Source organism: Atractosteus spatula, chromosome 11 (assembly GCF_055471065.1).
Source record: "Atractosteus spatula isolate fAtrSpa1 chromosome 11, fAtrSpa1.hap1, whole genome shotgun sequence".
Taxonomy (NCBI): domain Eukaryota; kingdom Metazoa; phylum Chordata; class Actinopteri; order Semionotiformes; family Lepisosteidae; genus Atractosteus; species Atractosteus spatula.
Genome location: NC_142716.1, coordinates 48,779,367 through 48,807,365, shown reverse-complemented (window position 1 = coordinate 48,807,365; position 27,999 = coordinate 48,779,367). Strand labels below are relative to the sequence as shown.

At 47.9% G+C, this 27,999-nt stretch overlaps 1 protein-coding gene across 3 annotated transcripts in view; it reads right to left on the bottom strand.

The window, feature by feature from the left end:
* The window catches only part of helz (helicase with zinc finger), a 69,372-nt gene that overhangs the window by 19,763 nt on the left and 21,610 nt on the right, over positions 1 to 27,999 (bottom strand). For all 3 annotated transcript variants that reach the window (XM_088927031.1, XM_088927033.1, XM_088927032.1), the window contains exons 15-23: positions 27,000 to 27,101; positions 23,314 to 23,492; positions 20,930 to 21,048; positions 19,590 to 19,735; positions 15,946 to 16,093; positions 12,675 to 12,858; positions 12,329 to 12,557; positions 5,656 to 5,860; positions 441 to 492 (exon numbers count right to left, since the gene is read on the bottom strand). In XM_088927031.1, the coding sequence (XP_088783157.1) occupies positions 441 to 492; positions 5,656 to 5,860; positions 12,329 to 12,557; positions 12,675 to 12,858; positions 15,946 to 16,093; positions 19,590 to 19,735; positions 20,930 to 21,048; positions 23,314 to 23,492; positions 27,000 to 27,101 (1,364 nt within the window). The remainder of the gene's footprint in view (positions 1 to 440; positions 493 to 5,655; positions 5,861 to 12,328; positions 12,558 to 12,674; positions 12,859 to 15,945; positions 16,094 to 19,589; positions 19,736 to 20,929; positions 21,049 to 23,313; positions 23,493 to 26,999; positions 27,102 to 27,999) is intronic.

Here is a 27,999-nt window from a genome sequence, read left to right as displayed (position 1 = left end):
ACAACAAAAATCGTGCTTCTGGCTGCTAGTGACTTTCCTGAAAAACGCCTGAAAAGCATCTCATTAAGCTGTATTTTGTGTCTATGCATTGAACGCTGTACAGGGAAAACATTTGGGTGCCCAAGGCCTCTCCATGGGGATGCCAACTGGCTATTTTAAAAACTCTGCACTGTCACCCTGCTGCACACCATAAAAAAGAGAAATGTGTATCAACCAAGCATGAGGGATGCAGCTAAGAGCAACACTGCCACAACTGCAGGGCTGCAGCTGAGCAATAAAGATGACCAACATCTCCACACACCACCCTTTCACCTCCTCTTCACCCTCTTCAAGAGGAACAAAAAACTATTTGAAATGGTTTTCAGTAATCACAGTAACAAGATGGCGATGAACTCCAAACCACGTAGGTCGTCAACACGAGAGCTAAAAAAAGAACTTACCAAAACCATCTGCTTGAAAATGCTCAGCCTGGTTCTGATGCTGCCCTTTGCCCTACAGGGAGAAGACGAAACAGAAAAGTTTTCATTCCTGTGAAGCAGTCATGTGCATTTACTAACACGCAATAAGTGAAGCATAAATACAACTCTGGGCCCGGTGTCAATCACACCAGTGACATCAACGAAATTGACAATTTCCTACAGAGAAATGGAAACTGTTTCGGCAAATCCTGCTAAAAAACAGCTGGGACTCTCACAGGGCATTTCCTGCTGCCCAGTGGAGCTTTCTTAAAAACCGCTTCCAGCAAAACAAAGAGGCCACTTACGATTCAGGTCGTACACAACCTGTCGGGTGTTTTTTGGGGAAAAGAAACAGAGGAAGAAGAAAAACACCAGATCCTTATTTACAAACCTACCTGGGGAGATATTAAACAATTCATTTAATATACAAGATTATTATGACTTACAGCAGTGTTCAATATGTCATTTCTGAAGGCTCAATTTACATATTGTGATTGTTCCTTTCTTTAAATGAATGTTGTAAATAGCTTAATTACCATACAATTCTCAGAAACATGCAAATAGAGAGCCCTTTTACAACAATGCCTGCAGCATCTGCTGAAAAGCCATTAACTAGTGACAGCAGCAAGGTCTCTCCCCGCTGCTGTAATATTAAAGATGTCAGACAGCGCCATGCCAGTTTGAAGAATTAAATCATTTCCTTTAACACGGAGCAGAGCAACAGGGAGCTGCTAAAAAAGATGCACCTTTTGTGATGTTTTTGGTTTTTGGGCTAGGAAACAAGTTTAGCCGTCACATAATGGAAGTGAGTGGTTTAATCTCTTTTAAACCAACAGCCGCCTGGGACATATTCGAAGACAAGGGACAATGATTTATGATTTTGAATTCCTTTCGCACATATATGAATACAACGCAAATACCTCACTGCAACATGGTGAATTTGTTTCAAGACATGTCACAATTTCAAGAAGGACGTTTTAAAAAGCTGTTAGCTTGCGTGGATGGAACAGGCCCATCTCTAACTTCTAAAAAGTCCATTTTAAAGCCCGGCTCAGTTCAAAAGGCGGCGGTCCTTTCCGGTGCCTCTTCCCGCCAGAGTGTCCGCGTCGGCCAGGTGCCCTGTCCCTGTCGTCTGCCCGGAATCGCACATCTCCCTCAGCCACAGCCCGCTGTCCTGAGTGGGCGAGGGGGACGTCACTTCTGCCGCGCCCCTCCTGGTCTCCAGGGGGCACGCGCCGCACGGTCGTCAGCACCCGTTCCGCGGTTCTCGCGCGAGTTCTGCACTCAGGTGGGCGAGGCGGAGCTCCTGCCACCGACACCACTGCTCCCCGGCCATCCCTCCTGATGTGTAGTTTTCCCGTTACGTTGTTCCCACCCCAGTCCCATCAAGTGCTCCCTGGAAAAGAGCGAGCCGAACCCTTTTTTCTTCACCCCTTCTCCCCCCCATGCAGCTTCAGGAAACAAGGCTGAACTAGTGCAAACAGAAGAACTAATTGTGTTATCCAACGTGTCAACACGTAGTACAGCAAGAAATAAGCATATACAGTCCTTATGAGGAGGACATCTCCATAGCATCACTGTCTTGTCTCAATACAAGTGCTTACTAACAAATACAAGGTAGCAAGACTTGTGATGAAAGAACCAGTGTCCACTTCAGCCGATATACCTGCACACACGCGTACTATATCAACGCATCAATGGGTTTTCACAACAGAATGCACAAGACCACAGTTGAAGCGTACCTGCTTGGACTCACTCGGCAGTAACGTATTTGTGCTCAAAGGTCTCTGCCCGTACAGGATCTTCGCGCAGTTCAAGGTCAGAAATTCCCACAGGAAAAAAAAATAAACCCACAAGGCCTGAGCTCAAAATGACTCCAAATACAGGACTAAAACAATTGGAAATAAGAAAATTAGAGTCATTGTTGCTAGAGCTTGTTTCACAGACAACAGTGTGGTAACTAACAATCATGTTTTAAATAATAAGCTGAGAAACCCAAGAGCAAAAACAATTAGCTGGACCAAAAAGCAACACACTTGTTGGACTGGATACATCCTTTCACTACGTGATGGAGAAATCAGCCTCAATTTTTATTAAGGCCGTGAAAAACAAAGAGGGGACAAGATGTTTCCTTTCCTCATGTCAATTAAAATGCCTCGACCGGAAATAAGGCTCGTTTTTCACCGTAATCGCTTTCCACCCTTGTCTTGACGAATACAGCTCCGCAGGAGCGGCCGGCGCGGCTGCGTTAACGAGGGCTGGCGTGACCGAAGCACTCCCACGCTGCAGACGCGCCGGCGTGGAAATCAAACAGACCAGCGCTTGGGACGAGCCGTCGGATCATGTGCACTCCGGCCATGTGACTGCGGGTATGATCAGCCATCACAGCCCCACAGGACAGCTTGAACACCACAAATAACACTCCCACGGAGGCAGAGGTAGGCTTAATGCAGCATGAACTCGCCTCCAGTGACTATAAAAGTGAACTATAATTGTGTTCTGCGCTGTACTGTTCTTTCGTAGGAGGGACAAAAGTTCTTATCTGACCACAACTCTCCGGTACTTCGATTAACTGTTATTGGTGAAACCGGTGCAATTTTGCCGCACATCTAAGTTCATTAGAAAGTGGTCATTTAAAAATTGGAAAAATCCTGCTGAAACTAATTGAGCACCACGGCCATTTATTAATAAATAAAATACAAAGAAACTAAATGGAAAATGCATGGAGAAATAAAACTAGTAGAAAAATATGAAGGAAAAAGCGATCTACCAGGGAGCCCAGGGTGGGTAACTGGGCCAGGCAGAGAGAGATACTGAGCTTGTGTTTTCCTATAAACCTGTATTTTTAACCCAGCAGTGCTGCCGGAACACAAACCCCATTTTCTAAAGCTCGTCGCGCAGCAAAAGGTCTCGAATCCGGGTTGCCCGACGCTTTCCTGCAGCCTGTCGAGAATCTCCATAGAACTAGCAGCACAGGCGAGCTGTGAAAGGTCCAGGTTAATATCCGTGGATTACCAACAGAGAAGCAGCGTAGGCACTTGGCCGCTTAGAGACATGCATGAGGAGCTCATTTCTTCTAAGCCCCCAGAAGACATGGCACAAGCGCTCCATGACATCGGGTGTCATAGTTACAGCAAGAAACGCAGGGAACATGTACAGAAAATCCTATATCCTGCCAAATACAAGCACGAAAACAGACACATATTAAGGGACCTGTTTTTAGTGCAAGGCATTAAAAGAAATAAACCAGGCTGCATTGACCCGTGTGGTCTCTTCAGCGTCGGGACTGATATGACATCATCAACCTCCAGATGCACTGGACACGTCGCGGGGCCAGCACTCCTGGGGACCCGTCTCAGCGCCGCCGGTACGAACACAAGAGCACTGTTACGACAAACAGGCAGCTCAAGGAGAGAATTTATGCCCAATTTTAAAAAGGACAAATGTGTTTTGGCAATAGCATCATCTCTCAAGCCACCGCCATTCTCTGCCTACAGTCACATCAAGACAGGGGTGTTTGCTCCCTATTAAAAGCAATTAGTCTATCATTGCTGATGCCTATTACAACAGCCTAAATTGGTTTGTGCGTGCTCTGGTCCATGACTGTGCTTGTATCAAAACACGGATGCCTAGGGATTGTTCCGTAATTCACATACAGTTTCCACCCCACGTTGCACCTCCTGCATCACGGGAGAGGGGTTAAAACAGTGTTGCCAACATCACATGATGCTGCAATTGCAGGTTTAGGAAACACCCTGTGCAGGAAACTGCACTGACACCTGGGTGGTGTAAGAAGGCGTTTTAAAATGCAAAGACCTCCAGAAGTGACAGAAACCTCAGCAGCAACACGTCCACAACGCAGGAAGCGGAGAACCGTGAGGCCCGACGCCCAGCCCCCCAGCAACACGCAGATGAGCCTGAGAAACAGGACGCCCTCCCAGCTGGCCAGCAGTGCCCCACCACTGCTCCCCCAGCAAGCTGCTGTGGGTCCAACCCAGCACTGGACAGCTGAAGCCAAAGGCCGATATTCAGCACAGGTTTTCAGGGTGACAATTCAGACGTTCAGTATTATGAAGCTCACCTTGTCTCAATAAGAGCAGTTCTTCTCTTAACGGTCTTGTTTTCTCTGTCTTACAAGTCCCCTAGCTCACACAATTTCCTCTGAAGCCCTTGTCCTGCAGACTGTAGTCCCAGGACTGCACACAGCCGCTCAGCTGAAGGACAGCTGGGATGCTGCTGGCGCTGGCAGGCAGAGGGGGACTGCAGGTGTACCTCTCAGAGCTCTGCACAGGGGTTTATTTTAGTCATTAACGTCAGGCAGTGACATTAAAATCTCCGGGAGCACCCGTTTATCAGAGAGCTGAATCCTTGACAACAGCTGCTAACCCCTCTTGCGTAACCACGCAGATCGCTTGGGAAAGCAAAGCCAACAGAGCTAAAATGCTCAGGACAGCAGGAGGAGGAGGAGGAGGAAAAAAAACACCACACAGACTTGCATCTGCAGGTAAAATGCTGGAATGTGCTCGCGCTCTCGTCTCTTTTAATTCACAGCAGCGAGGACTCGGAGCAGCCCCTGTCCTGCTGTCCTGCCAGGCGCTCTCGCGTGTGCTGGCTGCAGAGGCAGGCGATCGGGAGAATAAACTCAGAGGGACAGCTGGATGCTTCCTGTGTGACTCATCCGTTCGGCGCAGCGCTCCAGCTCTCCGACATCTTCTACCCTCCCCCCCTTAGTCTCCGTGTGGGGGCCGAGTGGAAGACTCCGGCACTGGGGCGACCGCTTCATCAACGCGCACAGTGGCAGGCGTATCCTTAGAGCTGGTGTCAATTACTCAATCACACCTAATTTCACCTTCAAGAAGCGCTCGGGGGGACACTTACCTGCCTACGCCACTGTGCATGGAAAACAAATGAAATTCTCTCTCATTTTACGCAGGCAGGCAGGCAGGCAGGCACGCACGCACGCACGCACGCACGCACGCACGCACGCACGCACGCACGCACGCACGCACGCACAGTAAACACACTTGTTTTGTGCGTACCTACACAAAGACGCAGATGCAGTTGAAAACGTCCGTGCATACATAGCGTACACAGAAACGCACAGCACACGTCGAACGCAGCTGTAGGGATGTTATGATGCAGGGGGATGGGTGCTGTGTAGGAGGGCCCAGCTCGGACAGGAGGTGTTTGTTTTTACCTTAGGTGGCGACTGCTGCTGCTTTCCGGAGCCGGTGGGGTGCTGGGCCCGCAGCGCGCGGGGAACGAACTCGGGCGCGAGAGGGTTGAGCACGTAGGTCTTCTTCAGCTCCAGCGCCTCCAGCTGGGCCTTGATCTGCTCCAGGGTGATGCCGTGCAGGCTGCTGTTCTCGTGGCAGATCGTGATGAACTTCTCCCAGAACTTCCTGCGGAAAGAGTGGGGAAGCAGCTCAGCGGCCGGACGCGACACAGGGGCTTCGTCCATCTCCGGGAAGGATTAATCCGCCAAAACGGCTTTCTCTCGGGTCATAGTTCAATTAACTAAGGAAGACCTCAGTTCCAACGCAACCCTCAAACCCGAAGTGCACCTTGACTGCTAAAAACCCGTTTATCAGGCACTTCAGTCCTGCCGTTTTCCCAGCGACGCACGTGCCCGTGTTTGTGGGGTTCGACACCGCTAACTGGATGGCTGCGGGTTCGAATCTCGAGCGGGCGCTGCTGTGGGGCCCAAGCAAGGCACTCCACTCAGATGGCTCCTGTTGAAACCCAGGGGGGAAAAAATCAACAAAAGGGAACAGCTTTGGATAAAAGCGTCAGCCAGATAAATTAAGAATTAAATAATTAGGGTCAATAATGATAACACCCTACGCCCTGAGAGCCATGAATTTGTTCTGCTAAGCTGGTATCACATGAAGTTGCAACTGTACATATATAGCCTTGAAAAGGGAGGTCTACTGCTCCCTTCACATTATTTCAAAATAAACACAGAATGCAGGGCGTAAACCTGGCTTCATCCCTGAAAACGACAGACTCGATTTCTGGGGGGAAAAAAAAGGCCAGATAGTGTACACTACTAGTCCACAGTTACCTGCTTCTGTCTGCAAAGGTCACAGGAAGAATAAAATGCAGTAACAGTTATTTTCCAAAGGTGTAAGGATATGACGGCAGCATCATTTTTAGGGAGGTCAATGCTGTAGATTTTGTTCCAGGCTATTTTTTAAAGGAATGATGAAATTGTAAATAAGGATCTTGTGCTATGATTTGTGAAGAAACTCCCTTCTTCCAAAACCAAATCTTATTTGCAGTTCTTGGAAATGATCTACTAATATCTGAACATACAATACAAGAAAGCCTAAGAAAACTTTTTACATTCATCTCAAACCCAAGTCTCCTAAAAATACTAAATCCCAGCCTCTCGTTTTTTAGCCAATGTGTACAAACCTTGACAGAGTGACAAGCTGCCAATTCTATTAAATGAGAACATGTTGATGGTCGTAAACTGATATACAGGAAAGCCACAATTAGTCAAGCAATGGGATTTTCTGCCTACAAGCACGATATCATTCATCTGACTGAAATAATTCAGTCGGGAAAGTAAAACAAGAACATAACATGACTCAGATGGCGTCTTCTATTATTGCTCATTGGCCGTGTAGCAATTGGTCCAGTGTGACATGTGAAAGCTATTTTTAACTGTTTCTCTTTACACATAATTGCACTGCTATAAAGCGGTCTGACATTGTAGGGTCAAACTTGGAGAAAGATGTCTTTTTTCTTCTAAATAATACATCTCTACAACAATATATTCTTATTTCCAAAACTCCATCCACCCAAATCAGATAGGAGGTGACAGCCCCAAAACCACAATCCTCTGTGCTCATCCCGTGTCACTGACTGGAAGGGGTTAAATCTTGCTCCTCTTAGAGACTGAATCCACAAGGTCAGAAATCCAGCTCACCTGATTCTAGTTTTAGGTTACCACAGGAAGTTGCATTCGGGCAAGGTGGAACTTAAAAAGTTTTCCTTCTCTTTAAGTGAACAAGACAGGGCTTTTCTCAGTATACCAGCAGTATCAAGAAATCAGCCCGACAAATCTGGAATGCAAATTAATTCGACATCTCAGAAGTGCACCTCGGGGTGCAGGAGATGAGGTCTCGCACGTTCAAAGACAAGCCGAGCGCTTCTGACTGGACAAGGCTACGAAAACAAAGGCCATTACTCCCAGGCTGCATTAACAGGAGACAAACTCACAAGAATCTGGCACAGGCTTAGGAGCAACAAACAAAGCTAAATTTGTAGCAGTGCCACAACCTATCTAGGACCAGTTCTTCAAAATGCGCAGCCGCTGAAACAACCAAAAATATCATTTAAAATATCATGGAACCCAGCAGCAGTCGTTCATCCTTGAGCACAGGGTGGAATGAACTCAAACCCTCCCACTCTGGCCAGTAGTCATGTCTAACCACATGTTTTGATGCAAGAGAAATGGGGTACAGCAATTTTTCAAATACTGCTGACAGATTTAATTTACAACTATTTATATAAAACTGTAACTATATGTCTGTTTGATTTCTTAGTCTTAAATGGTTAATGGCTCAGTTATGTACTAGAACGATTTTCACATTAGGTAGCAACTGAGTTTTTTAAACCACTTGAAGTTATCCTAGATCAGCGATCCCCAGCTCTGGTCTGGAGAAACTCTGTCACTTTGTTTTGCCCCCACCGAGATCTTAAGCACAGGTTCATTGATTTCGGTTTTATATTTGGGGAATATTTACAAATATGCTTTCAGTTCTTCAAAGGTCAAATGTTTTTTTTTTTTAATAACTGGTTTTAACCCGCTATCAGTTTCAGTTTCATTCAGGATGTCCTGACATAATCAATGGGACCTGCAGGATGAAAAAAAACACTCATTGTACTGGTGCTCGATACAGCCCCCTCCCCCACTGTGGGCGGGCCCGGTACAGGGCCACCCCCCCCCCCCGCTGTGGGCGGACCCGGCACAGGGCCACCCACCCCCCCGCTGTGGGCGGGCCCGGCACAGGGCTACACCCCCCCCCTCCACCCCCGCTGTGGGCGGGCCCGATACAGGGCCCCCCCCGCTGTGGGCGGCTATGGCAATGCCACTCCCACTGTACCCGATACAAGGCCACTTCCCCCTGTACCTTTTTATCATAACTAGTAAGAGCTGTTTAGTCGGATACACCTGCAAAGCAATTGCTGTTGAGGAGAACTGAGTAGAGACCCTATAAAGCTGGAAACAAAACTTTTAAATTTAAGTTATTTCTGATAGTTTTATTTAAACTGACTGAAGCTTGTTCAGACATACCGTGTTGAAATTGTTGCAAGCAGTTCAATCGGCACTGGAGAGACAGAGCCCAGCTGGAATAAAAACCAGCAGACTCAGTGCACCTCCAGGACCAGGGTTAGAGATCACGGCCCGAGAACGACTTTCCATTTCAGAAAACAGCTGATGCACCTACACAGCCTAACGGAAGGAGAAACACAAATGTGTTTTTTTCAAACAGCACGCACTCAGCGGGGAGATCCGAACTTGCCTAGCGCCAGTCAGACTCTCCCGTCAAGCTCCCCGAGAAGAGAAAAGCAGAAACCAGGGAAAAAAAGAAAACGGGATTTCGCTGGGAGACGTGAAACAGCTCCTCTTCCGATTACCCAGCGCGGCACTCGAGCCAGGAGCCACACTTGTCAGGAGCCGGCTGAGGAGCACGCGTTCGTAAACACCCCTTCACAGGGAAAGAGATGTCATTCTGTACTTTTCACAACACCTCCCCCCACCCCTGCTCCTGGCTCTACCCAATCTCTTCTGCTGAGCAAACAGCAGTGCACAACGTCTCTGGGTTTCAAACAGTCACAATGCTTTTCTCTTCCATTTACAGCTGAAGGGCATGAACTGCTGAACGGCCAGGGGAGACTCTGAATGCCATCAGCCCACAGCTGGGGGTCAGGCGGCCCTGCCAGGCTGCAGCAGTGTGACACCCCCTACAAGGGCCGATCACACAGGCTGGCAGGGGAGAGACGAGCTTTAAAAGCTCGCAGGGATGGGGTTTGCAAGACGAGGGCGCTGCCGTTCCTGATGCTCATCTCTAAAAAAGAGCGGTTTGATTTCCGGCAGCACCTCAGGCCGGCTCAAACGCTCCCTCCTCCCGCATTACACAGATTGATTTAATTGGCAATCTTTGTGACATTCAGCTACCACTGTCTTGCAGCCGCCATTGGCTGATGCACTGCGGTTTCTATGGTAACCTTTCGAGCTGCGGCATGGGTCAGCAAGCACGGCTATGGCTTAGTGCTCAACATGCAGCTTAGGAAATGCTGCTGCCAGGACCACGTTGCCCACAGCAAGACTGCTAATGGAGGAAGAGCAGGGTGCTTGAAGAGTGCCAGTGCAGACAGGATGCCGTCTTTCAAATGGGAGACTAGTTTATCAAGCACCCTGCATCCTATTAGGACTGAACCCTTCAAATATGCTTCATACAGTACTGTAATAATATATGCACGTCTAACAGTGGCTGACTACAGCAGCACTTCAAGCCCACATACGATTAGTGCCGATCCTTCAATTGTGTGGCACCACACACCAGGCCCAACCGTCTACCGGCACAGCTCAAGCTCGAGCCCGAAATGTCCGAACTATAGGGCTCAATCAGCTCTCTAAGCAAGTGGATCTTTTCTGAGCCAGGCAGGAGAACCAAGTCGTGTTTTCATCCACACGCAGTGCGGCAGTCACTCCTTCTCTGCAAACGCAGCTAGGCTCCCACCCGTTTTTTTTTTTGTACAGCTGCGAGGACATGAAGCGTCTTGCATCTCCCGTTAATCTGAAACCGCCCGCTCCTCTTTCGAGCGAGCCCTGCCCCTCGGGAGACGAACCCCCCCCTTGCCCCTTCGTCACAGGGGGGAGGCGGAAACTAGACCAACGGAGCCATCGTCGGTAACAGCTGGGGGCCGAACCAGCGACGCTGCTGCCCAGCAAGGCAATGCGCCGTGGCACGACTGAAACTGCAAGACAACCGGGAGCTACGATTTACACAGAGCTGCAGGGAAAGAGCTTGCACTTTCATTAACTAACAAAAACACTTTCTCCCCCCCCAGCACTGAGGCCACAGCAGGCCTCCGATTCCCCATCTCCTTCCCGGAAGGGCGAGTGGCAGCATGGTCTTGCACAGCCCCAGTGCCGAGTGCGCCTGAGGGGAATGTGCCCCTTTAAACGTCCCGCACAGAGCTGGCACCCATGCCCGTCTCCATCCCGGCCCAGAGCCGTCGCCCAGCCCAGCGGGAAGGAGCCGGTTAAAAATCACAGACACTTCACTGGCACACAATCACTTCTCCCACTGTGTAAGGCCAAGGTAGGCTTTTGTTCTTTTTTTTATTTTAATTTCATTTTTCTGCAAGGAGGCGCAAATTAAAAAAAAAAAAAACTTCAGAGGGTTATAAAAGACTAAAGCGCAGCTTTGAAAAAAACAATAAAAAAACCATAAAGCTCGCATCCTAAGATTTCTTCCGAACCCCTCTAATTAGAACCTTTTTTGATTTCTTCTTAATAATTCAGAAACCACAGCCAAAGTTATCCGTTTTGCCTCTTTACATGAATTCAAGCAGAACTCCAAAAGCTGGGAAATGTGACGTACAGAACTTGTACTAGCAGGATGGCGCCCACGGGGTCCGGATCCTCCGGGCGCCAGCGGGAAGCCCACCACTGCCCCAACCTGTCCAGCAGCCCACACTGTCCCCTTCCCGCCGCCTGACCTCCCACCACCCTCACCACCCCGCCACTGCACTGGACTCACAAGGAGGGTCTCCCGGAAAAAAACCCTGAGACTGAGCAAGTGTCAGTTTAAACTGTGCATCTGTTTTCCCAGTTCCTTCGCCTGCCCCTTGAATCTGGGCTATCCTTCAGGATGGCAGGAGGGCCGATCCCCGACTCTTGAGCAGTTCTCTGCTTTTGTCAAATCGAGGCATGGTTGCTTTGTGTGAGGTACCTTATGTATGAAATCTTTTTCTAATTAATTCCCAGTTATTTATTTTTCAAAATCCTTTGTGGGGGGGGGGGGGGGGGGGGGAAGCTACATCCCTATGGACCCATGAAGCCTTTAAGAACGTAACCAGGCTCTACCACAGCTATACTGGGAATTAAAGAAAACATACATAACATTTAAGCAATTAGGACTGTGAACAGCAGCTCAGATACGATTCATTGTTTCTGCTGGGCTGGAGAATTAGGTGTCAGGTTTGGTGTAAAATGAAACAACGAGCAGCTCAGGAATCACTTGGCCATCAGCCATCCCTGTAGCTCTGATTCTTCCCGCGTTTCACAAAGCGCACCAACAGGCCTCCCTAAAGACTGCTCTTCCCCAGCAATTACCGCATTCAAAGTAACAAGAAACAAGTGCAAACACGGCAGCTTCCGCAGGAGAAATTCAACAGAACTTAAGCGAGATCTGGACGCACACCTAACAGACACGACGTACAGAACGCAAAGTGTTGTGTGTGGGGAAAAAAAAAATCACAGCCTGCCGACGAGCAACAGGACACTGGGATAATGAGGGATGGGGGTGCTTTCAATGTCACTGACAACATCGTTACAGGCTGAGGGAGTGACTGGCTTCAGAACCTGAAAGCACACGGACGGGGGAGCACAGATCCCCAGTGCTGACGAGACAATCTGATCTCCCCCCGTGAGCTTCCTAAACTGGCACAGCCCTCCCAGCCAGGAGCCTTCCATTACGAACCGCCGCCACTGGCCGCACTCAGAACTGGCGTCTGACTCGCCGATCGACTGGCTGGTTTCAGCTCGGTCCCTCTCCGCACACAAAAGCAACGCCGACGGACCACGAGCACATGAAAGGGTGCGTGTAACGACACATCAAGGGGCTCACCTGCACCTCCCCACGGAGCACAGGGCGATGGGGTCCCCCACTACGGCCACCAGAGACTGGGCCCTGGTGATGGCCGTGTTGAGCAGCTTGTAGTTGGACAGGAAGCCATAGTCCAGGTCCTCCGTGGAGTCCTCCACCAGCTGCTCCTTCCTCTTGATGGCTGTCTGCTTGTGCTTGCAGGTGTGGCGCGTCCTCACCGTGCTCAGGAACAGCACGCGGAACTGCTTACCTGGAGACAGCGACAGCAACAAGAGGTCGATGGTCAAGGATAAGGAAGAGATCTGCCATCGACCTCCTCTGTCCATACTCCCTCCCCCTGGACACTCCAGTGTCCCTCCAGACTCACCCTGCACGTTCAGCACCCTCTCCACGCTGACCTCCGACATCCTCTTCTTGCGCAGCTCGGCCCGGATGCGGAACACCTGGTCGGCGTACGGCGACACCACCCCAATGCTCCCCTCGTCCAGCTTCCCCCAGGCCACGGGCCACTTCCTCCTCAGCTCCTCCACGCGCTCCACGATCTCGAACACCTGGGGAAAGAGGGGCGTGAGACCTTGCCGGGACACACGCCGCACCTGCACCGAGCGTCTTCAGTGTAAAGGCCATGACCAGAGTCCCAGTAATAATTTCCTGGGCCTGTTTTTCAGGCTGGCATCCATTTAAGTCTCTCGCAAGTGTTTTATAGTGAGCCTTGCCGATTTTAATTCAAACTGATTAACATCCTGAGTTAAGACGGAACGTTACCAGACCACCATTTTATCTGAGCAACATCACCATCCCTGCCACCGTCCTACTCAACTGCAGCTTTTATTGAAAGAAATGTTAATACCATAAGCCTTGCAACTTCACACAGAAATACTGCAACAGCCATGATGACTTTATAAAACTAAAAAAAAATGAATGATCATTAGCATTGACTTATATTAATATGTAATAGGAGAAGAAAGAAAACATCGTTTTGGCTGTGGAACCTTCTTCAGGTGTCCCTTTGCAGCCTACGTATGCTGATGCAGCTACCCACCTGAGCTACTTATATTAATATGTACACCAGAGCATCGCATGGTGAAAACATCTTTGCCTTATTAATGATCTGGCTCTTTTTTTTTAATTATACATTATACGCGCTACGTGTCCAATAACACAAGAGGTGATCTAATTCGGCACAGGCACAGCTTTATTGGCTTATTAGAGGTCACTGCACAAGGCTGAGTATTACATTACTGGTCATCAGTCCCTCCCAAAGTGACTCTTGGCTGAGGATTGCTTGAGCCCTCTGGGCAGAGAATTTCTGCACTGTTAATACAGGCATGACTCTGGTCCCCGCTGTTCTGATCACTGCGTGCGGCTGATCCTTTCACCAGCAATCCTGATAAACGGAGTGAACGTTATCTTGTGCATGCAACCTAAAAGCAGCAAAACGGAAGCAGAACAAAGTAAAGATATTAATGACGCTGGGAATTAAAACCAGCAGAGTGCTGCTAATTCTTTGGGAGAGTGCGAAAGCATTTAAATATGCACCTCATTTTTCTGCTTGCAAAACCGCATCTCCTGGGGTAAATTAGTCCGTTTCCAGCTAAGAAACCCTCCTTATTAAGGGTTCTTTGCCAGCAGGGAGCAGGCTAGCAATCGCTACCAACACTGCTGTAAAAATAAAGAGAGATGGAGCCCTCTGGAAGGCTGCAGTGCTGCCGAGAACGAGAGACGATTCAAAATCTCCCTTTCGATCACACATGGCAAGAGACACAGATGTTAATAACCTCTGCTATCACTTCTTGGTGGTGTCCTGTCATCAGTAACTTGTTTCTGGCCCCCTCATCACCCGCACTGTGCATCTAGCCTTGGGCGAGTAATAACTCACATTTCAGTCAATAACGCCTGTAATAGAGTCTGCTCTGATAACGCAGTAGACCTCTGTAACCCGGGGTTCGTACACCTTTATAAAGCGATAGTGTGGATACAGTAATGAAAAACCACACGGGCTCTCCCTTCTCCCCGACTCTGTGTAGCATTTCAGCTGCAGGGATCACCAGGCCCTGTGCCTCCAGCTGCTCTCGTCTGCCCCGGGTCCAATCACTCAGAGTCTCCTCAACGGAGGAGCTGCACAGCAGGCTAACGTTGGGACAAGATCACCGCCGCCGACATTATTTTCATTGCATTAAGAAAGCTGGGATGAACCATCTGGACCAGTGCTCCTTAACCTGGGGTGCACACACCCCCTCTGGGGATGCGAGATGACCTTTCTGGGGGGTGTGAGACAGGCCAGATTCTCTTAGAAGGTTTCATCACCCAAAGCAAAACATTAAACACAGGCACGCGAAAGTACCTTCGCTTCGTTTCATTAAACCTCGGCATTTTAGATACTTTTTTTCCCTTAATTTTTGAAGTACTCTTTAATTTTACTGCGAAACATATTCTATATCTATTTCAGTCTCTTTCATTCTGCTGTTAGATATTAGGTATAGAGACCTGACCTCCTTCAATCATTTTTGATAAAGGGAGCAAAAACGAATCTTGAGATCCAAGGTGGTGAGCACTGCAGTCAAGGTTAAGAACAACTTTCTCTGGACCAAGGTAGAAGTCTGAAATTTCACCTTCCCTATTAGCACGTATTTAATCTCTAATTTCCTCGTCCCTCCAGTGGAGGAATTCTCAACTGCTCGGGATATTTCGACCACCTTCTTCTCCGCATTAGCGATGCAAGGCTAACGCAGAACAGCTGCAGCCTGAGCGTAGATGCCTACTGTCAAGACAAGGCAGCTGACCTTTCTTCTCCAGTGTGAATCCAGGATTATTCAAGGGGAAAAAAGAACAGAGAGGCTTGCCTGCAATTGTCATCCCTCATGGGGGGGGGGGGGATTAAATACATTTCCTGACAAGTAACCTCATATTAGAGGAATACTGCTCAAAAAGCAAGCAGGCTAAAGCGAAGGCAGTGATCTGATTATCTGGTTTCCAACTAGGAGAAGCCATTGCTGAATCTTAACACAGCTCTGTGTAACAGCAGGCAATCACCTTGCATTTTGTGAAGCATTAAAGATAGGCGCTGGGAGCAAAATAAAACAACAGAGGGATTCCTAGTGCGTTAACACTCGCCAATAAAACAGAGCAGGGGGCTTATGTAGATGGGAAATCTGTTAAATATATTGAACCTCATGCCCCTGGAGCATGATCCTGGCATTTCAGGAAAAGACTTGTAGCAATGGTGCATGATGCTGGCTTCTTTAAATACAAGACGGCTCAATTTGAGACCCAATAAAAGTGTATAAACGTCTCGATTAAGCAATTAATGACTTCAGCTAGGGCAGTACGGTGATTAGCACTGCTGCCTCGCAGTGCTGGTGCCCCGGGTTCAATGCCTAGGGTGCTGCCTGTTGGGAATTGAAATGTTCCCCCCCATGTCTGCATGGGTTGCCCCAGTTTCCTCCTCCCACAGTCCAAAGGTTAACTGGCGTCTGGAAAAAAAACGGCACTGGTGTGAGCGTGTGCAAGCCTGTGTCTGTGTGTGTCCTGTGAAAGACTGGTGTCCCGTCCGGCCCTGCACCCGGCGCTTGCTGGGATAGGCTCCGGCTTCCCCGCGACCCCGAGTGCGACAGAAGACGACGAGCCGGGAGAGGCACCTCGGCATTGTTGTAGTAAGCGGTGCTGTTCTTCTCCTGCACGTCCTCCCCGCGGGCGGTGAAGAAGGTCAGAGGGTAGAAGTCCTTGTGGGCAGGCTGCTTCCCGCTGGCCATCAGCTTCCCCTCGTAGAACAGCTCCGACGTGTAGCTGCAGGCAGGAAGACAAGCCGGCGCTTAGAGCCCACAGCCCCCTCCGGTGCCGTGCCAGATCGCAGCCCCCCAAACATCACTTCACAAAAAAACACACACATCCTCCCCTGATTTCAAAACCCTCAACTTAAGCTTCAGTCTAACTTGAAGAATTTGGGGGTGATTTGATATTTGATCGAGGCTTGACGTCTGACCCACATGTGAAACAGTTAACACATCTTTCTTCGACCTCAGAAACATCGCCAGACTACGTCCTATGCTGTCACCAACTGTTGCTGGTCAACACTTTCGTCTTTTCCCAAATTGACTCCTGTAACACCCTACTCACTAAGGTATCTAAATCTTCGATGAACGAACTACAGTTTGCCCAGGATCCTGACCAGGTCTAGTGCAAGTGATCACATGACTCCTGTCCTGTAGTCCATGCACTGGCTTCCTGTCAGGTTTCATGTCAACATGCTCGCCTATAAGGCTCTGCACGGCTCAGCAGCTCAGTACCTGTCTGAGCTACTATCGCCCTACTCCCCACCTCGCAGCCTTTGTTCCTCAAATTCTGGTTTGGTCTGTCCCCCAAACCCATCTACACTCTGGGGGTGACAGGGATTCTCCTGCTGCGCCCCACAGCTCTGGAACTCTATCCCCAAGGATATCAGGGACTCACCGCCCCTGAGCTGTTTCAAATGGAGATTTAAAACCTTTTCAGAAGGACTTCTACTTAACTGGTTCCATGTGCCCCTCCTACTTTATTCAGTATCCCCTTCGACTACCACCTCTCATTGTATATTCACTGCTAATTTTTTATGTTTTTTTCTTTTGTTTTGTTGTACTTTCAAGCACTTTGAGAAGCCACTTTTAATTTTTCTTATAATAAATAGATTTTGACACAGACCAGTTCTGATTTTCGAAGAACAGAGCTCTTTAAGTCAGGTTACCTCAAACCAGGTTAAGAGAGGTAGAAAAAGAGTTGAGTGTAATTATGAATCAACTGGATGAAATTAGCCTTTTTTTCCCTCAAGCCTGAAGAGACTGATCATTAAAACAACAAGACCAAGAAAGGGTGTTGTACATTCTGTACAGTCGTCTTCAGGAAGGGGACCGAGAACTCCTGGTAGAGGCTGTATAATGACGTTTCCAGGTGAAGGCTCATGGGTCTTGGACAATTAGGAGCACATCCACATCGAGGACACGAGCATGTGGCGAAGACCTGCCTGCACTGCGGCGAGACGCCAGGCCAGGTGAGGACACCTGCAAATGGTCCAATCCACCAGGCAGCTCAAGTCCATTGCAGGGGCAAATTAAAGGAATGAGCCTTCTGGGCTCACTAGGTTTTTGTTAGGGTCTTTGCACCCGGCTTTGGCAGCTGCTCCTATCTGGAATAGAGATCTCAGCGGTACAGTACTGCCAGCGGTACAGGCAGATGAAAGCACCTGCGAGGACAAAGCTTCAGATTGCAGAACTCTTGATTATCAAACGAGTTGCTTCAATAGTTCACTAGAATCCTTGTAAACAAAACCGGGCCCAGTGTGTCCCCAGTCCACTGTGTACACTCTGTCTGGGAGGGGGGGGTCTGTAGGCACATGTGCATATTTTGGGAGTGGAAGGCTATGATTCAGAGTGGTGTGGCCAGCTTCTTCTTCCTTGTCCACTGTTCCAAACAAGGACGGCCGGTCTCTCACCCTCTACTTCTGCTCAACAGGACCTTCAGTCTCAGCCTCTCCCTGCTGCCCTCTCACCTGACCTGACTGCAGCTAAACTGGAGCTTCACTGGGAGGCTCCTCATTCTCTCCTGGGTCACTGGGTCCTGTCCACCGGGACACTCCTCACGCCGAGCGCTGGCTGGGCCCAGGGTGCCAGTCCTTCCTGAAAACGCACGCGTCTGACGTCGCTGCCCGAGATTATTTTAGGGGGTTCTTTGGCAGAAACTCAAACAGGGGGTACTGCTGATTATGGGCGGGGATGAGGAATAATATAATAACACAAGATTTCTTCCGTTTCTGAAAAATCCACAGCTCTTTTTCAAGCTCTGCTCTAACTCACTGTTTGCGCCGCGTTAGATGTGATGCTTTCAAAAAAAGAAAATACTGGAAGAAACAAGTTCTCTCAAATGCAAATGTAACAAGACCTTAGGACCATCTCCTTACCCACCCATCGTCACTCCTATCTTTTGATTTTTTTCTACTTGGGGAACAGCTACCACCCGTTACACCCCAGTAGGAAATAAGACTGCGGACGTGTGCTTTAATCTAAATGCAGGAAAAAAACAGGTTGCTGCATAACAGATATGCAGATTTTATGCAAAAAATTAAGACAAACAGATGCTCTACATTCCACAGAGGAGAATGCATCATGAAAGTCTCATATTTATTACTACCAGATACTTCAGCAAACCAATCAAGGTCCCTCCGGTGAACTTATTCCAGAAGAGTTAAAAAAAACTACACGTATACGCAGCTATCAACAAGTCCAGCCTGGGTTTCAGGGAGTTAGTCTGTGGTGTCAATGAAAAGGCTGTTGAGACTGGACTACCACACACTAGCAAACACGGCAAGAAGGGACAGGCAGACTTTAAAAGGGCTTATGTACCATCCCTTCTCTGACTCACGATTAGACTGAACACACTGTTAGATCTGAACCCAGACCTCCTGAGCAGGATGCATTAACACTGAGGAAAAGCTCACCACGACTCAGCACTGGGAGATCAGAGAAGCATCCTGACTCACCGCTATGTAAAGTGCAAGGAGATGACTGTGCCATATAAAACACAGAGCGTTATTATACAGAACGAGTGGCAATCAGGGGTTTAGTTTCTCTCTAGGACAGGGCTGCTTGTGAATAAGATCATGCCTGGCAGACTATGAAGGGGATGTAAGAAAAGCCCATGGGTGACTGCAGAGCTAAAAAGAATATCACGACGCAAAAATGGACATTTTTCACCTGAGACTTCAAACTGACATGCAGAGCGCTTCAACCTTTAAAAGGACAGTCCACACCAGTTCACAGAGAAGAAAATGCACATTTTGGTGCCTTTCAAGACACTGTGATCAACCCAGGTATGTCTGTGCATTCTGAGGAAGTGGGCCAATCAGTTAAAAGAGAGCCATTAACATCGGGATACTCTGCCACTTTGGCCTTTTGGCATCTCGAGCTGCATTTGAACAACGGAAGACATCTTATTTGCCATCTCAAAGGCCTGGACTCCTCACTAACTCCTCTAATAAGATAAGAGCTGGGAATTACAGACAACAGGAATCGACTTCCACACGAGACGGTCACAGCCTGCAAGGGCTCATTCGGAGAGGTAATTACGCGCTGCAGCTGGCCTCGTCTCCACACTCTTTGCGGCTCACTGTTTACACAGCTCGTCGCTGAGAGAAAATCAACCTTGATTTCCACGAGTGCAGGCTGAAGGAGATTGTTTTTTTTTTTCCTGGCTGCAGCCCTTCAGTTTTGCACTAGCTCTGAAGAAGTGCAATGTGGAAAAAGTTCACACCTACTTGATGATAGCTTCATGGGAGCGATAATTTTCACACAGCAATATTCGGCAGGGGTAATCTGTAGGGTAGTGCTCGTACAGTCGGTCCAGCAGCGAAACGTGGAGGTTTCTTTCCCTGGCGAACTCGCTGTAGACGAAGGGGCTGAGCTGGAACACAAAAACAGGGTGTAGACAAGTGAGCAGTGCGACCGAGCCGGCCGCGCACATAGAGCCAGGTGATCTCGCAGGTCCCTCACGCATCCCCACTGCAGGGCGTAGCAACTCAACAAGTCAAGACCAAATTCAGAACTAATAAAGGGCGACTGCAGAATGATGCACTTAAAATCTAATGCTTTTTCTTAACCCGTCTGACCTAAAATTGGCCTGCACCGATCTCGACCATCTTTTAGTTACAATACAAAATTTGTATGGTCACTGCACGTATTAATTTACGAGTGTGCATGCATGTATGCAAACACAGATATGGAATTTGCTATGGATGCATCACCTACTCTCAGAATTCTGCACTGCAGAAGAGTATTTAAACACAGTGATATCGCACTCTACTTAAGAGCTGATTACCTGTCAGCTGCTTTTTTAGCCTTCACACACTACGAAAGAGGAGCAGAGCAATGTTCACAGGCATCTCCACACAGACAAAACCCCCTCACAGATGATCAGAGCTAAGACTAGGTTTGAATTTGTGGAAAGGTTTTAATCTGTGGGAATATGTTCTAGAAAAGCCATACAACCCACAAGAAAATCCTGACTGTCATCACTGAGGGTCTGTAGACACTACATGACCCGCCATCACCCAACTGCTTTGAAGTGCAAAAGAAAGACATCAACTCTAGGGATTAATTGGAACAGTCCTGCTCTCTCATGCAAACGCAACATGTCCTTAAACAGTTCCTTCGCCATCACCAGACAAGCCCTCCGGCTCAGGGAAATTTGGAAGGGCACTGCCCTTAAATATCAAAATCATCGCCATGGCACACACACTGCACATCCTGTGTGGTTAATAAAGGAGAAACCCATCCAGACTTGGAGAGGAAAGAGGTTTAGGCCAAAACCGAAACCTCAGGGGTCCAAAAGAAAAGGTGAACTCGTGTCGTTACTGCACTGGGTTCTTATTTTCCGTGTGGGCAAACCGCACACTTGTGAAAATGAATGAATAAACAGGTAATTAACCTTCAGTCGGGTAACGGCAGGGGAAGAGGGCAGAGCTCTAGGAGTTAAACGCCAGGGGGAAACGTGCTTTCGAGTCTCCTCAGCACACTGTCAGACCCACACACGGGGGCCCGGAGTAGTGTCAGGCCCCTGTGGCGCGCAGGGGCCAGAGCTGCGAGGGGGCGCGCTTACCTGCATGTGGTCTCCCGCCAGGACGATGCGGGTGGCTTTGCTGGCCAAGGCGAAAGGCATGATGGTCTCGCACTCCATGGCCTGGGCAGCCTCGTCCAGCAGAATGTGAGTGAAGAGACCTTAAGACATGAAGGATTAAAAGACGCGTTCAGGCCCACATCACTAATTACCACCTCTTTCAAAGGTACAGGCATCTATGCTTTTGCGGGGTTATCACAATGGGCAGGTCACTGCCGGTTAAGAAGAAAATGATAAAAATAATCTTCAGCACGAGTAATTAATCCCAATTTATGCAACAGCCGCTAAACTGAACTGCTTCTCACAAAGGACTTACATGACAAAGGCAGGGGCACATGGGATCAGAGGTTTTCTTCTTCCCTACATGTTAGGTTTGAACCCTGTACACTTTTTAACCAATCTGTCAAACATGCTTTGCGACATGTTTTTCATATGCAGAACACTTCACACGTAACAACTTTGTGTGCACTCTGTGTGGTATCAATGGGAGAAAATCTTACTACATCCTTTCCTGTGTTCAGCACGCCGAAACGCACAGTAAGAAGAATGGCACTTTTGATTCTCTCCCCGAGTCCTACAGCGGCAGTGTCTATCGCTTCTCATCACAAAGACTCCCCAACGGGGGGGACGCACGCATCCTCGGAGCTTTACTGTGCACGGGAGAAACGTTTGGAGACCCTTCGGGAGCCGGCAGCTTTTGTGGTGCAGCTCACTTTGACCCTCTTGCCACCAACGACAGAGACTGGAACTTAGCGGAGACTCGGAGACGTGTCTCGCGCACGCTGTTAACACGTCCCCACTGTCCCAGCCGACCCCCTCAGCTGGGGGCAAAGTAAAGAGGACACCAGGAAGACGACGCCTCGCCACCCGCCCGAGCTCAGAGGAAGAGCCGCGCAGGGGGGGTTAACACCAATAACACCAAAGCCTGCGAGCTGTCTCCCTCTGCCCGCCCTCCCCCTCTCCACCCTGCCGCGCAAAGGAAGCAGCAGCTCCCAAATGTCTCATTTAAATCAGATCTTCATCAACGCAAAACTTACTGCTGGGGAGATGAAAAGAAGATAATGATGTAAAGAGCATTAGACAGGCAGATCATGTTTCCAAGCAACAGCAAACCTCTCCACTGACACATTTAAACCCAGCTATTTGCCTGCTCCACCAAACTGTGTTTTTTTAATAAGTTATTATTCGTGTGATGGCTCACGCCAGTATCATTTCAGATACCTTATCTCATCTGAAGACATCTCGTTTTCTTTATTGCTCCCATAAGCAAAGTCAGGGTGGTGACAAATGTTTTGTAACACTGATACAACCTTATGATTAGACCTGCTGGAACAGTCCTTAGACTCCTCTGAAAATCAGAGAGAAGTGGTCTTTTTAAAACAGCATTAAGCCCGTGGCAAATATCACAATGCTGATGCTGAATACAAATGTTTCCGGAGGATAGTCACTTAAGTACTCATCTCAGCTGCCTTATTTCAATTCAAAGAGGGCTTTAATTGTAAATTAAACAGTTAAGCACTAAAGTGTCTGTCATCTGGAAAATCTTATCTCAAATAAGTTACATTCTTTTAAATTAGACAGAGATAATCTGGTGCACAGATAAGGTGCCCAAGACTCTTCCAATCAAAGCAACTGCAGGACTGCACCAGGCCTTTAACTTTTGTATTAATCCTTAATTGTTTAACTGGTTCAGGTGCAGCAGATCTTCAATTAACTGGATAACCTGGAGAACTTGCAATGGAACAATCTCAAATTCGCCAAGTCTTTGTGCACAGCCATCAATGTAGTAGTAGTTGTAATAGTATTAATAATAATATTTTCTTCACACTTATATAGCACGTTTCAGGACACTCCACTCAAAACTGTAAACTAAGAACAGCAATTTATTAACGACTGGCCTGTGAGCAGTGGAATACAGCAGTATGATATCAATTTTCCTACATGTCAAAATTGCATGGAAGACGGTTGTCCAATCATGATCCCGGAAAGCCACAGTCTCATATGCATGATATATGAACTTAATGGTTAATGAGCACGATTTATAAATCGTGTTCGACACCTCCTGGGGAAACAACAGATTGATCAATCAAGTCAAACTCAAAGAAGCTGAGGCTCTTCAAGACCTGAAGTGGACAGCTCTGACAGACGTCAACCCAACAGCAACATGAAAGTGTTTAATTAGCAAAGCGCAGAAGATATTCCCATTTCACACATTCTAAATTGGACAAGGTCACGTGACGAAGGACATCAGGGCAGAGCTTTATATTTTAACTTTGAATTGAGGTTGAAAAAGAAATTGGACCAAAGGTGCCTGGAACCCCCCCGGTATCAGCATAGCCCCCGATCAGCAAAGGGCTCCCTCTCACCTGGCTCCAGGTCCAGCTGACACAAGTACTGGGAGGTGCTGAGGGTGACCACCACCACGCGGTGCTTCTCGATGTCCTCGCGCTCCGGCATCTGGAAGGTGAACTGCGTGCTGGAGATCAGACAGTACTGCTGCACCACGGGGTGCACGGTCTTCACCCACCTGTTTCGGAAATATACCCTACAAAAAAACAAACACAAAGACACAGGCTAAGCAACTCAAGGGCTCACTTGCTCTTAAAGAGCTTCTTTAAGAGTTTTTTCGTGCCAGAGGATCACGCGTAAAGGAGTACTAAAGTGCAGAGCAGCCCCCTTCCAGGGTGACACACATCCCCCTTCCGGGGTGCCACACCACAGAGGGCAGGAAGGAGAAACTGCTGTACCAGCTGAATTTCAGGAAGGCAGGAGTGCACAAGCCTCAGGTCGGACTTGAACAGGACACCAAGGTTACCGCCATTTCGAACAGAGCTACAGGCCCTTAATGCCCTTTAAGTCATTAGAAAGCCAGATATCTTTTGCTGACAGAGAGGTGTTGCAGGTTCCAGCTTCCTTTCTTTGCTAACACTATATTTTAAGGGCAGTTAATTTAGCACGATTGCCTTGGGAACTGTGCACACATCTGTAATGACAAGAAAAAAAGTCTGGTGTAAATTCAGATGAATTCCTGAAGCTGGGCTGGCAATCAGCAAGCTTATGAATGTAATCAATTATCATTTCCTAGCTCTCATTATAAGATGCGAAACATCTGAGTTTAAATGTTCAAGTGTGTATGTGTAGTAACACGATATACAAAAACTATTTTGACAGCTAACTGTCTAATATTTTAAATACAGCCAATATAATTCATTTATATTTTAAAACAAATGAAATACATCGGAACGTGCTCCGATGAACACTAGGGATGCCGAGTTAATGAACTCGACCCCCTCAACGCTTTCTGCACCACTGCATGATAACAGCCATCTGCTCGGCTCTTTAAAAGATTTGCAAACAATTGGGAACAAAGCAGAAAAAGACGCCACTCGACTGAGCCTAAAGTGACAACGATCCGGTACTGAAAAAAAAACTATGCAACTCTGCCTTGGAAATCACAGAGACATTCCAGTCCAAACTGAGCTCGTAAGCTGGAGCATCCCGGAGAATTCAAAAGACACAATCTGGGCAAAAGGTTAACCCACTCACAGGACAACCGATCGATCATTTCTGAGTGAAGACGGAAACTGGCTCAAGCAAGCAGATGTTATTGCATTTCTGTAACAATATTGATTTCTGTAAAAAACAGGATAATATTGCAGTGGAAGTTTACCTGCGGCAACAAACAGTATGGCAAGGGATTATTGGAGGGAAAAGGCGATTCCGTGCCTTGATGATGGATGATAATCTATTCCAGCACCCCGAGATGAAAAACTGCCAAACCTCAGAGGCCAGACTGGACTCTCGGAAGACCCAGAGATTCCCATAATTTACGCTTTGCTTCCTATGTCAGCTCTGTCCTACACAGCAATTTGACATGAGAAGTGCACAGAGTGCTGGAGCGTTTAAAAGGAAGAGAAGAAACTGTCGGCCTGCCCTCTGATCAGAATGACCTCGCCAGTTACGAGACTGTCCACTTAAGCCGATCTTCCAGCCTGTCCGTCAGCCACACAGCAAATAAAGACTGATGAGAGAGACGGGCTGTTGAGCCCCAGCGCATCAGTCCAGCAAAGCGTCCAGACCAAGCGCCTCTGCTGATATCCAGCTCAGTTACTGGTGATATTTCACTGTGTTCTCTGACCCCCCTGCCATGTCGCAATGAGGACAACTCCGTCTCCAGGCATGCAACAGAATCAGAGCTGACCAAAGTGGTGGAAGAGCTGACCAAATGTGTGTGCTTAAGCTTGTTGCACAAATGAGGACAAACGTTTGGAGGGGATTTACAAATGAAAATTACATGTGTTATACCCATCCGATTTGGAATAGTGGAACCAAGAACCCCTCAGCTGCACACTGGGGGATAATGAGGAAGTTTAGACAGACTCCTCCGACCCGCCTACCTTTGGAGGCTCAGCACTGATTGGAGGAGTGGCATGTCACTCGCCGACAGCTCCATGTCACTGTGACACTGGCAGCAGAGAGCGTCCTGTCCAGCCTTCCCCACCTTACTGTTGGCAGTGCACGGCCAACTGTGCATCTGAGGAATCCCAGTCACAGTTGGCTAGTGGCATCACCCAGGATCGAACCCGTGACCAGAGAGAGCTCAGCCTTTGCTTGGGCGAGCATCTTTACAGGTTGAGCAATTCGGGATGCCCCCGGACGAATGACAAGCTAAGAGGCCCCCAGAGTCAACCGTGACCGCGGAGAGGAAAGAGACTGCACAGACGAGGGAGGGGGGATAGCCCCAAACTACGAACATGAACATTTCAAATTTAGTAGCTCCAGGCAAATGAACACCGTGGAGACTGAAAGAACTAAATCGGTAAACGTCTCAAATGCCCTGGGATCCCCGAACAGAACCGTGTAGCTAAGTGACTCTCCTTATTATTCTTTCATGCAATGGACTGCTTTCACACACACCCCCCCCCAGGGCAGGGAGAGAGCTCGGTGCCACAATACTGTGATCCGGGATCCCGAGAGAGAAATTATAGACCAATGTTGGAGTCATAGGCTATTATGCTCAGATAACTGGAGACAGTAAAATGGTTCATAGTTATCTTAAAATCATGACATCAGTACATCTAAAAACACACGCATATTAACACATCTCAGCCTTATCGGAAAGCAGTGACACCGCCCACAAAGACCTCCTCACTTACTGAACTGAAGTCCATTCAATTAAAAACGGCCATGTCTGGGACTTCTTTCAAGTTCACAACAAGGGTCCAAGTCAATTAAAATTAAAACCATATGAACTGGTGGAGCAATAAGTTACCAAAATGACTCTCAGCCCAGTCACATTTCATTTACCCCAAACCGCACACCAACAGACTACAGAACAAGAGCCAATCCTATCCCAGGCAAAACTGGAAAAGAGATTTAAAAAAAATGTAAAACAACAGCTTTTCTGTCACGGGACAAATTTATAGAAGTCAAGCCCCAGCCCACCCTGGAGTGGAAAAGCAGTTAATTACTTTTACAGACCCTAGCAGGGGCAGAAAACAGATGCACAAACAACCCCAGCTATCACACCCAAGCCTGGCGGCAGGAGAGATGGCCATCTCCAGCTCCTCGCTGGATCCCGAGACAGCACAGGGAACCTCACCCCCAGAGCAGTACCCCAGGACACAGGCATCCCGCTTTCCACAGAATCTCGACAGGTTTAACAAGATTCCCACAGTAAAAAACAAATGAACAGGCAGTACAAATCAGAGATTCACATATCTTTTCCTCCCCTAAGACACACTATCTGAATTCTGAGGAGACAGCACCGCTGGGAGTTTCAAGTAGAGCAAGAAGAACTCTTAGCGCCGAGACGGCTAGCTCCTGCATAAAATTTAACCTTCACAAAAAATTATAATTTAGTTACAAGATCTATACATTTAACCTTCCTGTGCATCACCTGGTTTTTGCGGTGCACAGAGGCAGTGTACCAGAAACATCTGTATGGGTCACAGTCCAGCCCCCCTCCCCAGAGATGACCACCTTACGGACAAAATGACAGTGGTTTCAGGAAGCTGCGGTTCTGAGAGTGTGCGGGGTCACCTGTCCGTACCTGAGAGGCCTGGCGTGCGGATTGCCTGCTTCAACGTGCGGATGAAGATAGTCCTTTATGTACAGGTCAGCAGCGCTGTTAGAATGGGTACAAATCAGGATCCTGCAACAAAATGCGAACACAGGGATTCAGTTAATAATCCCAGCGCAGCTCTCACCTGCAGCCGAGACCTGTGCACATTTTCTGAATCGAAGCAGCGGAGGCCCTTGGAAAGACTCACGCTTCACAGACTCTCCATTACCTTTGCCAAGAAGAAGGTCACTTCATGAAGTAAAAACCTCAAAAAAAAGTCATGAGATGTAAACGCTAAGGCCTTTATATTCTAACACCTACGAGACCTACACGGAATTTCTCTAAAACCTGATCAAATATTGATGCATCACTCATTTGTTACATGCCCTAGCTGTGTTGTTTGGTCATTAATGCTCCAATCTTATTGAAAGTGGCGTCTTGAAAGGCCGCTCTGTGGCCAATATTCACGCAGTGAGTGGGACCCTCAGGTCTCTCCAGCTAGCCTTTTCTGCCTACACAGGAGGTATTTTACTTTTCATTTAACATGTCGACACGCACGTACGTTGACAGGAATTAATATTAAAAAATGTTTCCCATTTTTTAGTACATGTTAAAAGCAAACGGATTAATTATTAAATGCAAAGAAACTACTTTTTTTTTTAATCCGGTGAAACCAGTCTCGTGCGAAGCCTCTTTATGAGAGGGCAAATTCATCCTTTCACTTCAGCATAGGGAAAAATATTAAGAGGTTCCTAAAGAAAGACAGTGGGAAGTGAGCCTTTTATAAACTGAAATCTAAACAGATTTTTTAACAAAGTTATACTGTTTTTAAAATGCACCATAATAATGCAGCATTGCTACTTTGGTTTTGATCCAAACACCTTAATAATACCGAACAACAAGGGGTTCTTTGGCAGATCTTCAGAAATCGCCTTTGTAAAACTCTCTCAAATATTAAAGTTCCCAGTTTTTGTTTTAAGCCCAGTGC